The sequence below is a fragment of the Sorex araneus genome, chromosome 1 (assembly GCF_027595985.1).
Source record: "Sorex araneus isolate mSorAra2 chromosome 1, mSorAra2.pri, whole genome shotgun sequence".
Taxonomy (NCBI): Eukaryota; Metazoa; Chordata; class Mammalia; order Eulipotyphla; family Soricidae; genus Sorex; species Sorex araneus.
Window position 1 is genome coordinate 217896376 of NC_073302.1, and position 19171 is coordinate 217915546.

General features: G+C 42.4%; 1 protein-coding gene across 1 annotated transcript; it reads right to left on the minus strand.

The window, feature by feature from the left end:
• Positions 1 to 1085: 1085 nt before the first annotated feature.
• Positions 1086 to 17985, minus strand: LOC101536908 (uncharacterized protein C2orf78-like). The gene is made up of 4 exons (XM_055127107.1): positions 17782 to 17985; positions 8983 to 9052; positions 4218 to 4994; positions 1086 to 2971 (listed from the first exon to the last, which is right to left on the minus strand). Exons 1-4 carry the CDS (start codon positions 17983 to 17985, stop codon positions 1086 to 1088), a joined length of 2937 nt encoding a protein of 978 aa, XP_054983082.1.
• Between the last annotated feature and the right edge of the window lie 1186 nt (positions 17986 to 19171).

Sequence of the window (19171 nt, forward strand, 5' to 3'; positions counted from 1 at the left end):
AGTAGATGGTGATTTATCTTCACATCTCCCAGACGCTGATCTTCGGTCTTCTTGCTACAGCTGTTCTCTTGGGTTGGTCACTGTTAACGGTCACCCCTGAATAACTCTGAGGGCCGTTGACCACTATCTGGTAGGTTTCTTCCCCAGTTTATTTGTTCGCATCCCCCAGCCATGATCATTTATGGTTAGACCACCCAAAACTTTTGGAGATGTGTCTCAAATCCCTTTATGTTCCAAAGGTGGTCGTGAGCCATAAAGACAGCCTGCATGAAAGAATTTTTACTATTCTGCTCAACGTAGACTCAACCGCCTTCTTCAGTCTATTCCAATTTCATTATTTAAATCAAACCCACTCACCATGTCATTTCTCCCATTCTTTTTTTTTTTTTTTGCTTTTTCGGTCACAACCAGCAATGCTCAGGGGTTACTCCTGGCTTTGCACTCAGGAATTACTCCTGGCAGTGCTTGGGGGACCATAAGGGATGCCGGGGATCGAACCCGGGTCGGCCGCATGCAAGGCAAACGTCCTACCCGCTGTGCTATCGCTCCGGCCCCTCTCCCATTCATTTTTGGAGGAGACCAGGAATGGGGGCATAGTTGGTTGTGCTCAGGGCTAACTCCTGGCTATGTGCTCAAGGATCACAAATGGTGGGACTCAGGGGACCATATAGGATTGCAAGGATCGAACTTGGGTCAGCCTCTCATGCATAGCAAGTGCCCTATCAGCTATAATATTCCTTTGACCCTCTAGTACTCATCATCAGGCCCATGGAATTTCAACTCTTTGGGGCTTTAAAACTCCAGACCAAGTCTCTTCCACTTTCTTACAGTCTTGTCTGTTTCCCCTTTGTTCTCTCTCTAACTTCCCATGCTTTCTTATGCCATCCTCCAGCCCCAACCTTCTCCAAATAACAAACACTGTTGACAGCATCTCAAAATTCAGAACGTTTATTACTACTCTATTAACCTTAATGCATCTCTTTAACTTAATAAAAATATATCAATGAATGAAACGTTACAGCATCTCAGGTGTTTGTTTATGGCAATCATCTGATGCCTAAAGTGGCACCAACCATCCCAGCTACTCACATTACGAAGCCACAGTATCGAGAGTTGTCCATCTCTTCTTCTCTCTCAATAAAAATCTGCACTTTCCCCAAAGAGGTGCATTTGGCAGCGTTCTCACGCTCCTGCTGAGCCTTCCTTTTCATAGCCTCACGCTCTGGTCTTTGCTCTTTTGTTATGGGCTTTGACATTACTGGCTCGGGAACATTGGGCTTTCTCCATGGAATTGGTTGGAAACGGAAGTCTTGGAGTAGAAACTGACTCTGACATTTGGCTGGAGCCTGGTGCTTGGTCACAGTGACAGGAAGAGGCTCCCGCTGGAGAGAAGTGCTAGCTGTTGTCCTGTAGGGAGCAGGTCTAGAAGTTGCAGGCTGAGGAATAGGCCGGCTAGTAGGGTTCAGTATGCCTGGTCCAGATGGGTTGGTCGAAATGGGCTGAACTGGCTTGGCAGGACCTGGCAAAGATGCAGTAGTTTGCCAGGATGAATTGGAGGCAGTTGGCTGAGCTGAGTTGGCAGAGCCAGGCCTGGCAGGGTGAGCTGCAGCTGGACGATGTGAAGCCAGAGACTGTGGTCTCCGAGGAACAGGTCGAGCTCGTGGCTTCTCCATGGTTAGAAATGGCAAAGGTATCAATTTGACCTTCCCAGGAGGTGGCAGCTCATACTGGGATGGAGACAAGCGTTCTTCGGCACTGCTACTTGGTTTCTGCGTTCTGACCTGATCTTCCTCAAGAACTTTTCCATCCTTTGTAGCACCTAGACAGGGTTTGCCAGCTGAGGATGGATGGAAATCTTTGGGCTTCTTTGAGCTATCCAGGACCCGGGAGGAAGAGAATCCAGGCTTTTGATCACTCTTCTTCTCCAGTGTGTGAAACACTTGCACAGACTCCAGCATGCGCATGGCTGGGCAGCTGCGGGGCTTTTTAAAGGCCTCTTGGCAAAGCTCATGTTCACTTTTCTTGCGTTTTATCCTGGCAATGGTGGGCTTCTCTTCTCTCTGGACCTTGTTCCCTGGCTGCTTACTTTTCTCAGCTTCCTTAGAGTTTTCTCTGGCCTTTTTTGTCTTCCCCAGCCCATGGCTATTTGTCTTGCTGATCCTGCTGGATGCAGCTTTCTGAGGTTTTCTGTTCTGTTTGGCCATGGTCACAGGACATCTATCACGGACTGCAGCTTTGCAAACAATCACTTCTCGCCCAGGCAAGCGTTCTGGGTTTTTTGACGGGATTTTGGCCTTGGGTTCTCCCTCAAGAGGATGAGAGGCCTTATTTTTGTTCTTCCGGGTTGGATGGGAGGGTCTCTTTGTGCCACTTGCATTTTCTTGCACCTGATTCAGAGTGATGGTATCTGTGGTGTTCATTACCTGCAGATCTTTGCATTGATCTAGGTCTTTTAAGTGATCAAAGATCTGGGGAAGGTGTATATCTTCCACCAGTGTAGTGGTATCTTCACAACTACTGCCAGGTTCAATCCCACTTTCAAGTGTTCCTGGGTCCTCAAAACATAGACCATTCTTTTCCTGACCAGTAGTTTCAGTGCCAGGCTGTTGCTCCTGGCTGAGAGGGTCAATGCAGGCCAGGAGCTGGTGGATATCGGGCATTTCTAAAGGGCACAGTTGAGGATCTTGGTTTTCTATTGGGATCTTCAAGGTATCCAGAGACATTGAAAGCCCAATTTTCATCTCATCCAAACTCTTATCTGTTTGGTCCTGAATTGAAGATGGAGGAAGCGCCAGGTTCCTTTGGGCTGGAGCTCTTATAGGGACATCCCCAAGTTCAGGTGGTGTGTCCCTGTCAAGTATTTGATTCCTGCTACTGCAAGACTCGGGCAATTCTGAAGTTTGTGTCAGAGAAAATGTCTGACTTGAAGGTAGTAATACCATGGAAGTCTCCATCCCCATGGAATTCATCACTACAAAGGAACCAAAGAAGAAATCAGGACCCCGTAAACGAGATACTCCCTCCACACAACTAGTGGTGCTACAATTGTTCACCTGCCAGCAATGGTCAAGGCATTGTTACTGGCTCTTCTAAGAATCATGGACATGGCCCTGTGCTAGAAGATTGGAGGTAACTGTTGTAGTTCTTACTGCCGTTCCTGTGGTGCCATTGTTTCTTGGTTTTCTTTGTATTTGAAAGAGTTTCTGTGTAAATTCTACTTGAAAATAAGAGACTTGGGACAGAGGGATAGCAGTCTGTAAGGCACCTGCCCTGCTCAGAGCTGACCTCAGTTTGATCCTCAGGATCACATTCGGTCCCTTAAGCACCTAAGCAGTGATCTCTGAGCACAGAGCCAGGAGTAAAACCTGAGCGCCTTGGGCTGTGACACACACTCTGCCTCCCCCAAACTAAAGATTTTTTCAAGCTATATATTTGTAACTATTAAATGCTATACAGAGCTTAGCATAATATAGTCAATTTCTTCAGTTTCCTCACCAAAAAATGGATAGTTCGTATCATGAAATGGGAGAAGGAATTAAGCACCACTTCTCCTTATGAAGTCTGTGCTCAAGTAGAGATTCTAGGTTTGATAAGTTTGGACAGGATCTCCCAGTACAAGATGTATTCAGAACCTTCTTGTACATTAAAGGGAAAGTTAATGTGGTGCCATCAGAATAAGAGTTCTAAAATTTCTTCATCTGCACTGGTGAAGGGATGGGTGTTCGAGCATTGTATAACTGAGACTTAAACCTGAAAGCTTTGTAATTTTCCACATGGTGATTCTATGAAAGAATAAAAAATTTTTTAAAAAGTTGTAAAAAAATAAATAAATAAAATGTTTCAGAAATCACAGAAACACAAGTTTAAGAAATGGAGTTCATTGTTACTGTGGTAAATGCTGGGGGACTGATAAACTACGAAAATATGGCATTCCTTGTTATGCTCCTGAAGTCTTCTTCTATGAATCCTACATGGCCATTATCCTATCATGCCTTCCAATCTGCATTAGGAGTCCTTATCTTAAGTGTGAAAATAGGTGCTGTAAAATAAGTGAGGGAAGTTTAAACTTTAACTGAGTTTATTTAACTTCAGATTTCATGAATTTAAAAATGTCAGTTTATTAAAGCTAAATTTCACCCGTGTATGGACAGTTTACCATTTGCAGATTTGACCCGAATTATTGAATGCCGGATTTCCCGTCTCTCCATTTTACTCACCTTGATAACTCGAATCTGTGACGGGTTGAGCAGAGACCGAGTAGCAGATTCCAGTGGTGGAGGCTAGTGATCGGTTCTTTGGGGGCTGGAACTCCTTTAGAACCATAACCATTTCTGGGGATGCATTGCTGTAGGTTGGGAGGGCAAAGCCCCTACCTCCTGTGATTGTCATGGAGCCATAGGATTGCAGGCAGGGATCTAGTTCTCCAGAAAGGAGAGGTCCCTGGGTGCCCTGATGATAGTGATACACCTGGCTCCCTTCCTGGTCGGGAAGCAACAGGCTATGACTCTGACTTGGAACCTGAGATGGTGTCCTCTCAATAAGAGTGGCAGAAAGTAATGGGTACAGAGACACCGTGTTGTTGCTCTCTAAGGTTTTCTCATAGCAAGCTGCCATCGGCATGGAAGAGACAGCAGTGTCTTGGTCAATGACAGTCACAGTAAAGTCTCCCATGGAAGACTTCTTTTCAGCACTTCCTGCAATATCCCACTCCAAAACTCTCTGGCAGGAAGCAGCTGAAGTGGACATCTGGCTCTGGCCAGACACTCCAGACAGCATTGTTCTGCTAGAACGTTGGTCAAGATAGGCACTACCCATCAGTGATTGGAAAGAGGTGCCAGAGTCTGAGGGCAGGGGCCAAGCAGAACTACCAGCTGGAGCAGATACTCTGGAGTAGTTGCAGACACTTCCTGTTAGGGAAGCTGCATTGTTCACCACGGAAAGGGGAAGCTGCAGAGAATGTGCAGTTCCCAATGCAGATGGATTTTGAAAATTTTCTGTAAGGAACAAGGGTGACAAAAAAAAATCTGTGAGACTGATAATCTCCTGCTCCATTTGAGAGAAACAATATTAACTTAAAGTTTTATCTATACAGAAGCTTGTAATACCAACATTCAACTGAGTTACCAAAAGTCCAACAATTTAGTGTGGTTGAATGGCTGGAAAACTTTGGCACTTTTTGTATTTGGCACCGTGCTCCCAAAGGGAAAACAGAGCTATAGAAGACTCCAGTGATATTGGTACATGGTTTTCTTGCTTATGGCTACTTTCTCCTTGCCCTAGCTCTACCTGTAGCTTGCTCTCCTATTGAACTCACATGTTATTTACTAGAGGGGAAGCATGTTAAAACTTGGAAGTCCTAAGAGAATGACTAACATTTTATTGCAGACGAAAGAAACTCGTGGCCCAGAGATGGCATAGAGACTTGGTCAAGTTTTCCCATTATTTTTATTGGGAGTGGGTGGGGTGGAGTTTGGACCAATACCCGGCAGTGATCTTGGGTTATTCCTTGCTCTGTACTCTGGAGTGACTCCTTGTAGTACTCAGGAGACTGGATGCAGTGACAGAGATCCAACTGGATTGGTTGCATACAAGGCAAGTGCCTTAGCCCTCATGTGCTATCTCTCTGTCCCTTATGTATTACCAGGTTATGAAACCTAAGCTTGTGGACTTTCTTTCCAGGACTCTGTTTTGATTACTACAATGCCAGAAACTAGGAGGAAGATACGTCACATTAATTTAGGCATTTGCTGTCACTACAACTATTACCATTTTAATCTCCAGATTTTCATTTGGCTTTCGCATTTCGTATCTGTTACTTACGGTTCACATATAACTCAATCTAGTTGATGAATTGAACGGTAGCACCCTTACCCTGGTTTCTGATCCTACCTAAAAAATGAGTACTTGAGTTTACTCAATAAGTGCTTTTGGAAGGAAGACTATTATTTAAATTCTCAGTGACAAATTACTGTCCTGTAAAGTAGTTACTAACAACTTTAATTAAGAATAATCTTCACCCTCATGGTGATTCACTAATAAAACATCATCATCATCATCATCATCATCATCATAAAAAGAACTAAAAGGATAGACCCCCAAAAATATCATCATCACCATCATCATCATCATCATCATCCCGTTGATTATCAAATTTCTCGAGCAGTCTCAGTAACGTTTCCATTCATCCTAGCCCTGAGATTTTATAAGCCTCTCTTTACTGGTTCTTCCCAAGAGTGCCACATTAGAGGCGAAATCTTTCAGGGTCAGGGGAATGAATGAATATGGTTTCCCCATATTTGTTACTGGTTTTGGCATATGAATATGCCACAGGAAGCTTGCAGGCTCTCTCACGTGGGCAGGAAACTCTCGGTAGCTTGCCAGGTTCTCTTAGAGGGAGAAGTTTCAATCTTGAGAGCTTCTGGGAGCTTGGTTTTATAGTCTCTGGATGTTGACCGTTGGTGGATTTACACGGCGCTGTGGGCAGTCCCTGGGTGTGACCACCTAGCTACTGGAAAATGGGGAATATGGGTGGAAGAGGCCCAGTCCGGATCAGAGCAGGCTTTGAGGTCTCAGCCCCAGGTCCTACACACCTGGGTTCCTCTGCCAGTTCCTTCATGGGTAAGGCTCATCCGAATATGTGGAGAGGGGCCTTGAGCATGGCTGTGGCTAGGCTCTGGAGGTCTTAAGCCTCGGGGGCTCTGCTCTGGGCGGGAGGGAAACTGAAACCCACCCCTCCCGAGGGTCTCTGGGGAAGACAGCCAGGCTCAGGGGCAAGAGAATAATATGCATACTTAAAGTTTGTCTTTTTCATGTGATTTACATGGGAGAAAGTATACAGATAAAGAAAAAAAGTATACAGATAAAGAAAAAAAAGAAAAAATCGTGTATCACAGAACTGAAAAAGAAGTATATAGATATTCATGAAATCTTGACTATGGAGCAAGCAGCATAGTATGGTAAGTGACTGAGAACAGACCCAAGTGTAAGCCCTGAGCCACTCTGGATGTGGTTTCCAAACAAAACCAAAGAAAACAGGACAAAAAGTTTATTGATACCCTGTGCCATGCATACAAGATGAAGACAGTATTCTATTTTTGCAAAAAGTGATAGCCTGAAGATGCAATGAGGTGATTTTTGATTGCACACCTCACCAGTCCATAAAACAGGAAAGATTTACCAGTAACTTACATAACAAGCAGAAAATATAATAAATGTGATTGCGTTTGGTAGCCAAAAGTATGTTTTAAATGAGTAAAAAACAAAATGAATTATAATAAGTACAAGAAATTACATTATGATTCTCATTCATACCTCTGAATATTAGCCAGGAAACAACATGTATTAAACATAGCATAAAATTTCAGAAAATCAACATGAAGCAGAAAAGACCATTTAAAAAATGGTCACAAAATTACAAATTTATTTTGAAAACCTAGATTACAAGTGTCTTTATCAACAAGGAAAATGTCACTCCCAAAGTTTAAGAAATTATCACCAAAATCCAATTTAAATATTTTTAGTGTAGGAAAACTCAAGACTCCACACAACCGAGATAAATGTGTAATTAGACATGTGAGACTCAACTTTTCTGTTTCTTCTTAGGATCTAAAAAAAATGTTGACTTTTATCAAAATGCTCTCATGTTAGGAAGAAACTATTTGTGAAGATGAGAAGCAGCCTTAACTTGGAACCTACTTGTCACACAAAAGAATCAAGTCTCCTGATTCAAGTGAGAAGATATCATTTCTTTATTTTTATAGGCAGAGCATACATGTAGTTTACAAACTAGAATGTAATAATAACATTGAAGATTCTGCTTCTTCCATCCCCCTAGATAACCAGTATTACTTATTTATAGGAAGCATCATTTCTGAAGCTTGTTTATATTCAAAACTGCCAAGTGCCAGGTGTGTTCTAAGAGACAATAAGAATAGAAACCACCAACCTGGCGTTCTGTTAAACTGTTTTTCCTCCTGATACTGTGCTCGAGGCATAGTACACCCTCTAATCCTAGTAGTTATTAAAATAAACTGCTTTTATTTGTTCTCTGCATATTTCTTTTTTGATTTGAAATCTTTGGTTCTCTTCAACATTATATCCCAAACGGTTTCCCATTTTTTTTTTGCTTTTTGGGTCACACCTGGCTCTGCACAGGGGTTACTCCTGGCTCTGAACTCAGGAATTATCCCTGGCTGTGCTCAGGGGACCATATGGGATGCTGGGAATCGAACCCGGGTCGGCCGCGTGCAAGGCAAATGCCCTACTCGCTGTGCTATCACTCCAGCCCCCGGTTTCCCATTCTTTGATAGAACTTCTCCATAGTCTTTTTTGTTTTCTATTTTATTCTCCCTCATATCATCCTCTTCTTCTTGGCTTCTTTTGGTCAATGCTTGATGAAACTGACCCTAAACTTCCTTACATTTGAGGACTTGCCTCCCTACTGTTCAGCACCACACACCTTCCCCATGCCCCATTTTTCCTTATCACCTAGTTTAGATAGAAAACTCAAAGACACTTTTAAATAGCACTAAATGTAAAATAATAAATTACAAATACAAGTGGAAAGACCGTTACAGATAAAGCATTCTGGTATACATTAATAGTTTTTTACAGCACCTACATTTTCTGTTTCTGTCAAAATAGTGTCTCTGATTTACTTTTTTTCATTGGTATCATGTAAAAATCACGTTTAAAAAGAAAAGGAAACACAGAGAATGAACACTCATATATAAACATGTGTTTGAGCTTATAAAGTCTGTATAAAATATAATGTAATGTAATAAATGAGTAAAACCACTTTGCACCTGAGAGAAAGAAAGTCACTATCTAAAATCACACAGTGAATGTCAAAGACAAGTTAAAATGAGGCTTATAAAATTCTAGTTGAATACATTCTTCCATTATTACATGGTGTTTTTACTTGATTACTAAGTTTAGGGATAAGAAATCTAATGAAAAGCTTTGAAAAGTTTTATTTCTTACCTGACATGGTCAGCGAAGTAGAAATATCAACAAAAGATAGACGAGAAGAGGAGACGATACGAGAGTATGTCTGAACACTGAATCAGAAGACCACAAGTGTCCAGTACAGATGACTGGTCACTGGTGATTGGTGATTGGTCACTGGTCACTTGCGATGATCCAAATGTGTTTATAAGCAACTGCACGAGAACCCCAAGATTCTAACATGTGGTGGTAGGTTTGGTGGGAGAATGATGTCATAAAGCAGGCAGTTGAAAGGTAGAGGCTAGCCAATAAGGAGGTCAGATTCCCAAGAAGAAGACTGGATTGGATAGAGAGAGAGGTAGAATGAAGCAGGTTAGGGAGATGGAATCCTACAAGACAGTTATAACAGTTTCACCTTCCTCAGACTCACATGTTAGGGAATTACTCCTATTATACTAAAGAGCTTACATATTTCATTAATAAATCAAAGTTTCTAGGTAATCATTTATATTGCCTAGTAACCAGTAACATTAAGTTATTAATAATATGTTTTATGTAATGTTTAATAAGATTAAATTTGTATTCATACTTTATAATATACATCATTACTTCTTTAGGGTTAGGAAGTGATGGGTTATTATGTGAAATCATCCCCTAACAAATAACCCTAATGGTAGGGTATTCTGATAGCAAACACTCATCCAGAAAAGAATAGTAGGCAATGATAGAATAGGTTACAAAGTATCTGCCAGCTGCAAACTTGTGACAGGAAAACATCTACTAATACTGTTTAGGGTCTTTTAGATTTAGGGGACAATATGGCCAAAAATAGAATAGAAAACTTTCATATTCTGATTTATTTATTTATCTATTTATTTATTTATTTATTTTGGTTTTGGGGCCTCCCCTGGCCATGCTCAGGGCTTGCTCCTGGCTCTGCACACAGCAATCACTCCGAAGGAGCCCAGTCAACTGGGTGCAAGACAGGTGCCCTGCCCACTGAGCTCTCTCCTGCCCCAAAAACTTTATATTTTAAGGATGCCTAGTGATTCTCTGTGAACTACACTAGCCTCTGTTCTCCAGATGCCTAGGGCATGTGATGTACTTACCATCCTTGATGTCTGTCAATTTCAACAATGGTTCCCCTGTTGGGCTCTGGTCGGGTTGGGGGAATAATATTGCATTGTATTGATCTGCCTGTGAGACCACAGATGGCTGCCCAAGTGACCCTTAAGCTTGGACAATCCAGGTGTTTGTCTACTTATATGTGTCATTCTCTGTGACTGAGCCCTGCTGGATGGAGGTTGAAAGTGACATTTGGATTTGGCAGAGGAGAAACAATTTAGACAGATTACAACCAATTATTGTGATAAACAAGTTACGCCATCCATTAGAAAATCCCAAGTAGTAAGGGATAATTGGGGATCTATGAACGGAATCAGAATGAACAAAAGTATTTCTTGAAGGTAGTTGTAACTTAAAATCATGTCATCATCTGGATCAAAGTGATGACAGTGGGTAAGGCATTTGCCTGGCACATGGTGGACCTGGGTTCAATCCCTGGCATCCCATCCTATATGGTCCCTTGCTGATTGTCTTCATGCATGGCTAGCACCCTATAAACTATACTATCATTCCAGCCCCAGAAATGTGTTGTGTGTGTCTGTGTGTGTAGGGAGAGGTTTTGTTTTGGGCCAGCTCCAGTGGTATTCAAGTACTCCTGCCTCTGTGCTCAGGAGTGACTCCTGGTGGTGCTCATGGGACCATATGTGGTGCTGGAGATAGAACCTGAGTCAGTCACAGGAATAGTAATATATTAACCCTATATTATTGCTCAGGCCCTGGAGTACAAATAACTTTTAGAAGTGGGGAGAAAAGGCCAGTTGGAGCCAGTGCAAAATCGCAATCTGGAAATTTGCTGGTGAAAAATCAGCCAAGGCTCCAGGGGATGATTTCATACTACAACTGCAGAGTTGAGCAGAGACAGAGACAGGTCTTCAGAGACTAACGCATTTACTATGAGTGGTTATTTAAATAGAAAATATGTGCTGTCCCTAATTAGCAAAAGGAAGAAAGACAGAAAGAGAGAAAGTTGGAAGGAAGAAAGGAAGGAAGGAAGGAAGGAAGGAAGGAAGGAAGGAAGGAAGGAAGGAAGGAAGGAAGGAAGGAAGGAAAGAAGGAAGGAAAAGGAAAGAATGAAAGGAAATGGAAAGTAAATGGCCTTATAGGCCATTGTAAGATTGTTGGCTTTGGCTCTGAGAAAAATTAGGAGACATGGGAGAGTTTGAATGGAAAAGGGGTAGCATCTCATGTTTTTTTTTTAATTCTTTTATTGATTCACCATGTGGAAAGTAACAAAACTTTCAGGTTTAAGTCTCAGTTATACAATGCTCAAACACCCATCCCTTCACCAGCGCACATATTCCACCACCAAGAATCACGATATACCTCCCCCCTTCCCCCCACCTCCCCAGCCCCCCACCCCGCATGTGTAACTGGTAAATTTCACTTTACTTTCACTTCACTTTGATTACATTCAATATTTCAACAAAAAAAATATTGAAAGCATCTCATGTTTTGAAAGGAACATAATGATGGCTGTTTGACACATGATTTAGGATCTATGTATATGAAGTAGCACTGTCATCCCATTGTTCATCAATTTGCTCGAGTGGGTACCAGAAATGTCTCCATTGTGAGACTTGTTGTAACTGTTTTTGGCATATCGAATATGGGACGGGTAGCTTGCCAGGATCAGCCTATCGGGCAGGGATACTCTCGGTAGCTTGCCGGGCTCTCCAAGAGGGACGGAGGAACTGAACTTGGGTCGGTCTCATGGCAAACGTCCTATCTGATGTCCAAGTTCTCTCTCCTTCACTTATTCTCTACAAGTTAATAGGAAAATTGGGAATAATGACAGGTTTTCTTACCAAACTCTAAATTAACATAATCATAGTACCCCTTACCTTTTTTATTGTAGGAATATGAGGCCATGCATACACTCCCCCTGTGGGCCTCTAATTTCTATGCTGGCCAAAGTTTTGTTACTATTTACCCCTTAAAGAAATTCTTAAAACACTTCACTTCAACCCCCCTCCCACAGCCCCACAAAAGAAAAATGAGGCCACCACTGTCAATGTTCTGCAGCTTGCTTTGGGTTTCTTTGGTCATTGCGTGGATAACTTTTGGGGGTTACTTTGGGGTTGAATCACGTGGTGCTGGGAGGGCCCAGGCTCCCTGCCTGAGTTCCAACCAGGAGCTGAGTTCCAGTCAGAGAAGAAACTCCAGCCCTTTGAGCTCTCTCTGGCCTAGTCTGTAACCTGTTATTAGGAGCCTATTTTATTTTACAACTTTTGTTTTTCTCTCATTTATGAAATACAATATTTCATCAAAAAACTTTAAATTTTTTTATTTTTTTATTTTTTTATCATTGAATCACCATGGGGGTACAGATACAGGTTTACATATTCTGGTGCTTGTGTTTCAGTCATATACAGCTTAAGCATCTGTCCCTCCACCAATGCCTGTCCTCCGCTGATGACCCCATCATCCCTCTTACCCACTCCCACTCCATCCCCCTCCCCACCCCGCCTCTTTGGCAGGGCATTCCTCTCTGTTCCTTCTCTCCCTTTGGGTGTTGTGGTCAGAGATGGAGGTCTGGGATGGCCAATATGTTTGGTCTATAGTCTGCTCTGAGCACAACTCTCCTTTCCCGAGCAGGTCCTTCACCACATTTTTGCTTGGTATTCCCTTCTCAATCTGAGCTGCCTTTTCCCCCAGCATGTGAGACCAGCTTCCAAGCCATGGAGCAAATCTGGTACTTATTTCTACTATTCTTGGGTGTTAGTCTTCCATTCTGTTGTTTTACATTCCACAGATGAGTGCAATGCTTCTATGTCTGTCTCACTCTTTCTGACTCATTTCACTTAGCATAATACTTTCCATGATGATCCACTTGTATGCAAAGTTCATGACTTCGTCTTTTCTGACAGCTGCATAGTATTCCATTGTGTAGATGTACCAAAGTTTCTTTAGCCAGTCATCTGTTCTCGGGCATTCGGGTTTTTTCCAGATTTTGGCTATAGTAAGTAGTGCTGCGATGAACATACATGTGAAGATGTCATTTCGACTATATCTTTTTGCCTCTCCGGGATATATTCCCAGAAGTGGTATTGCTGGGTCAAATGGGAGCTCAATTTCTAATTTTTTGAGGAGCGACCATATTGTTTTCCAGAAGTGTTGAACCAGTCGGCATACCCACCAGCAGTGTAGTAGAGTCCCTTTCTCCCCACATCCTCTCCAACAGCGGTTGCTTCTGTTCTTTTGGATGTGTGCCAGTCTCTGTGGTGTGAGGTGGTATCTCATAGTTGTGTTGATCTGCATCTCCCTGATGATTAGTGATAACAAGTATTTTTTCATGTGCCTTTTGGCTATTCGTATTTCTTCCTTGAGAAAGTTTCTGTTCATTTCTTTGCCCCATTTTCTGATGGGGCTGGATGTTTTCTTCTTGTAGAGTTCAACCAGTGCCTTATATACCATTGATATCAACCCCTTATTTGATGGGTATTGGGTGAATATCCTTTCCCATTCTGTAGATAGCCTTTGTATTTGGGTCACCCATTTTGGTGAGAATTTTCATCATAAATGGATGTTGGGTCTTGTCAAATGCTTTCTCTGCATCTATTGAAATGATCATATTGTTTTTATTTTTACTTTTGTTGATGTGATGAATTATGTTGATTGATTTCCGAATGTTAAACCATCCTTGCATCCCAGGGATGAATCCGACTTGGTCATGATGTATAATCTTTTTGATGAGTTGTTGTATTCTATTTGCTAGTATTTTGTTGAGGATCTTCGCATCTGAGTTCATCAGGGATATTGGCCTGAAGTTTCCTTGTTAGCAGTGTTCTTATTTGCTCTTGGTATTAGGGAGATATGTGCTTCATAGAAGGATCAGCAGAAGGAACCCAAACCGTATCGAAGGAAAGAAATAATAAAACAGAGCAGAAATTAGCTCTGTTTTATTATGGAAATCCAAAAAAAATCTGAAAGATCAATGAAACAAAGAGCTGGTTCTTCAAGAAAATAAATAAGTTCGATAAACCACTAGCAAGACTCACAAAAAAAGAGAGAATACCCTAATAAACCGAATCAGAAATGAAAAGAGGGACATCACAACAGAAACCAATGGAATTCAAAAGATATCAGAGACTACTTTGAAAGTTTGTATGCCAAAAAACAAGAGTACCTAAAAGAAATGGATGAATTCCTGGATTCCTACAATCTCCCAAGACTGAACCAAGAAGACTTGGAATACCTGAACAGACCCATTAATATAAAGGAAATTGAAACTATAATCAAAGTCTCCCCAAAAACAAAAGCCCAGGGCCAGATGGTTTCACCAGTGAATTCTTCCAAACATTTAAAGAGGACCTGTTGCCAGTTCTCCTCAAGCTTTTCCAGGAAATTGAAAAAACAGGAACTCTCCCAAACAGTATCTATGAAGCACATATCTCCCTAATACCAAAAAAACATTTTTAACATGTTTAAAAAACATCCACCAACTTTCCGATGATGCACATCTGCTGCACCGGTCCCTCTGCTTCCCCATTTTCTTCCCTTTCATTCATCACTCCATAACTCTCCTAGAACCATTGCTTCCCACCACCAAATTTCTAACCTCAAGGAGAGACAGTAGGAACTGCTTTGGGAGTGATGACCTAGTGTGCATGTCCCAATCCAGTAGCACCCCACAGCCAAGACCCTGAAACCATTTGTGGCATTGATTCTTGTCAGAGCTTCAGTAAACAACAATGTTTACAGCAGGCTGCAGGCACCAGGAACCGAAGAAGACAACCTAAGCCGGCCCCTCAAGCTAATATATTATAAGCTCCCCTTCCAGCAGTCTCAGGATGCTGTGGCCTGAAAGCCGGCTTGGCCTTTTTGGGGAGTTTGCAAATCTAAAAAACTTACATAGACATATGGACCTCATTGTGGAACCTAGCTAGCAATGTGACCCTGTAATACCGGCTCTGAGTATTGTTGGGAAGATGAAGTGAAATGGTGCATCTAGGGGTGCTGAACCTAGGGCCTGAGTATGTGGTGATTTATCTTTACATATACCAGGAACTGATCTTCGGGCTTCCTGTTACAGCTGTTCTCTTGGATTGTTCCCTGTTAATGGTAGCCCGTTAATAACTCTGAGGGCCATTGACCACTCAACTGTAGTTTCATTCCCCAGTAATATGTGTTCCGACTGAACAACCATCATCATTTATGGATAGGACCACCCAAATCTTTTGGAGATGTGTCGCAAATCTATTAATTTGCCAAAGGTGGTCATGAGACATAAAGACAGCCTATGAAAGAATTTATATTATTCTTCTGGTCATCTTAGACTCATCTGCCTTCTTATGTCTATTCCAATTTTATTATTTAAATAAAACACCCTCACCTGCCATTTCTCCCATTATTTTTTGGAGGAGACTGGGAATGGGGACATACTTGGTTGTGCTCAGGGCTTACTCCTGGCTCTGTGCTGAAGGATCACATCTGGTGGGACCCCGGGGATCATACAGGATTCCAGGGATGAATCTTGGACCAGCCTCCTGCAAGGCAAATGCCCTACAGTGATACTATTCCTCTGACCCTCCCCTACTCTTCATCAGGCCCATAAAATTTCTCCTCATATGGGCTTTAAAACCCTGTACCAAGTTTCTCTTTCTTAGAATCTTGTATGTTTCTCTTTTGTCGTCTCTCTAACTCCCCATTCTTTCTCTTGCCATCCTCTCTTGGGGTCTCAGCAGCCAGCCTGAGACCCTAGCCAAATCTCCTGCCCTTAGAAACAGAAACAGGCTCTCTTCAAACAGGGCGCTAAGGCCCTGTGCTAGCACTCCACCCAGAAAGGCTCCCTGGTTGAGGAGATAATGGGATGAAACTTGAAAGTCACCACTTGTCTGAGCTAAGCATACCCAGCCTTGAAAGGAGTGGAACATAAATCATTAGTTAACATCTGTAAAGGGCCCAGCAAAATGTTTACTCCAGAGCTGATAACCAGGTGTCCATGATGTCCACTCCTCCCTAAAATTTTCCTTTATATATTAGCGTGTGAGCTCTAATAAAATGAGAGTTGCTTGATCTCCAACTCTTCCCCCTCTGCAAGGTTCTTTCTCGGTGGCAGTGGTGGGGTGGCCTCGGTGCGTGGAGGGGCAGGCCAGAGGCTTCTCCCCTTCCCACTCTCTCTTCTTTAGGAAGTAAGTCAGGTGGCTGGGGGATCATACTCCAGTTTGCCGGGGGCTACTGGCCAGGACCGTGACAATCCTCCAACCCCAAACCCCTCTAAATAAACATAGTTGACAGCATCTCAAAATTCAGAACTTTTATTACCAATCTATGAAATTTAATGCATATGTTTAACTTATTAAAATATATCAGAATTAATGAAATGTGTATGGCATGTCAAGTGTTTGTCTATGACAACTATCTGGTACCTAAAGTGGCACCCACCATTCCAGCTACTCACATTACATTGCCATAGTATTGAGAGATGCTCCTCTCTTCTTCTCTCAAGAAAAATCTGCACTTTCCCCAAAGAGGTGCATTTGGCAGCGTTTTCACGCTCCTGCTGAGCCTTCCTTTTCATAGCCTCACGCTCTGGTCTTTGCTCTTTTGTGATGGACTTTGACATTACTGGCTCGGGAATATTGGGCTTTCTCCATGGAATTGGTTGGAAATGGAAGTCTTGGAGTAGAAACTGACTCTGACATTTGGGTGGAGCTTGGCCCGTGGTCACAGAGACTGGAAGAGGCTCCCGTGGGAGAAAAGTGCTAGCTGTTGTCCTACAGGGTGCAGGTCTAGAAGTTGCAGGCGGAAGAATAGGCTGACTAGTAGGGTTCAGTAAGTCTGGTCGAGATGGGTTGGTTGAAATTAGAGATTTATAAACTATTAAATGCTATACAGAGCTTAGAATTGTAGGATACTCTCAATTTCTCCACTTTCCTGGAAAAAAAAGATAGTTCATATCATGGAATAGGAGAAGGAATTAAGCGCCACTCATCAGGAAATCAGTGCTCAAGTAGAGATTGTAGGTTTGATGACTTTGGACAGGATCTCCGAACAACAGGTGTATTCAGAACCTTGTTTTACATTAAAGTAAGGGAAAGTTAAAGTGGCACCATCAAAATAAGAGTTCAGAAATGTCTTCAGAACACAAAAAACAATAGTTAAGAAATGTAGTTTAATATTAGTTTGGTAATACTGGGGGACTCGTGAACTAGGACATTGAAAAATGTGGCATTCCTTAGTGTGCTCCTGGTGTTTCATTATATGAAGCCTAGATGGCCATTATACTATCATACCTTCCAATCTGCGTTAGGAGCTCTTATGTTGAATCGAAAATAAGGTGCTGTAAAATGAGTGAGGGGAGTTTAAAATTAAACTGAGTTAATTTAACTGCAAGATTCATAAACATAAAAATCTCAGTGTATTTAACTTAAGTGCCACCTGCCAACGGACAGTTTTCCACTTGCAGATTTGACCTCAAGTTTTGAATGCTGACTTTCCCTTCTCTCTGTTTTACTCACCTTGATAACTCAATACTGTGATGGGTTGAGTAAGCACAGAGTAGTAGATTCCAGAGTTGGAGGCTGGTGGTCAATTACTTGAGGCCTGGAACTCCTTTAGAACCATAACCATATCTGGGGATGAGTTGCTGTAAGTTTGGAGGGCAGAGCCCCTACCTCCTGTGTAAGACATAGAGCCATAGCATTGCAGGTAGGGACCAAGTTCTCCAGAAAGGAGAGGTCCCTGAGTGCCCTGATGATAGTAATATACCTGGCTCCCTTCCTGGTCGGGAAGCAACAGGCTATGACTCTGATTTGGAACCTGAGATGGTGTCTTCTCAATAAGAGTGGCAGAAAGTGATGGGTACAGAGACACCATGATGTGGGTATCCAAGGTTAACTCATAGCAAGCTGCCATCAGCATGGAAGAGACAGCAGTGTCTTGGTCAATGACAGTCACAATAAAGTCTCCCATGGAAGACTTCTTTTCAGCACTTCCTGCAATATCCCACTTCAAAACACTCCAAAAGTTAGGAAGCAGCTGACGTGGATATGTGGCTCTGGTCAGACACTCCAGACAGCTTCATTCTGCTAGAACGTTGGTCAAGATAGGAACGACCCATCAGTGGTTGGAAAGAGGTGCCAAAGTCTGAGGGCAGGGGCCAAACAGAACTACCAGCTGGAGCAGATACTCTGGAGTAGTTGCAGACACTTCCTGTTAGGGAAGCTGCATTGTTCACCACGGGAAGGGGAAGCTGCAGAGAATGTGCAGTTCCCAATACTGATGCATTTTGAATATTTTCTGTGAGAAATAAGAGGGTGATGAAAAAAATCTGTGAGACTGATGCTAATCTCCTATGAAGTTTGAGAGGAACAGTATTAACTTAAAAGTTTAGCCATAGAGATGCTTCTAGTACCAACATGTCAAGTGAGTTACCAAAAGTCCAACAAGTTTTGGTGGTTGAACAGCGGGAACTTTTGGCACTTTGTGTATTTGTCACCGTGCTCCCAAAGTGAAAACAGAGCTATAGAAGACTCCAGTGATGTTTGTACAAGGTTTTCTTGCTTACAGCTACTTTCTCCTTGACCTAACAATGCCTGTAGCTTGCTCTCCTATGGACAAATATGCTATAACCTAGAAATAATTCTAAGAGAATGGCTAACATTTTATTGTACAAGAAAAACCCTGAGCCCCAGAGATGGCATTGAGACTTGCTCAAGCCTTTCAATAACTTTTTTTGGGTGTGGTGTGCTGTGGAGTTTGGACCAATACCCAGCAGTGATCTTGGGCTATTCCTTGCTCTGTTATCTGGAGTGACTCCTTGAAGTGCTCAGGAGACTGCATGCAGTGACAGAGATCCAACTGTGCCTCCCCTCCCCCCCCAGTATCTCTTTGTCCCTTATGTTTTTCCAGGTTATGGAACCTAAGCATGTGGACTTGTGGACTTTCTTCCCAAGACTCTCGCTTGATCAATACAATGCCAGAAACTAGGTGGAAGATACCTTACGTTAATGTAGGCCTCTGGGGTCATTACACCTATCATCATTGTAATCTTCAGGTATTCATTTGGCTTGTGCAGTTCATATCTGTTACCTATGGTTCACATATGACTCAATATAGTTGATGCATTGAATGTTAGTCACCTTACCCTGGTTTTTGA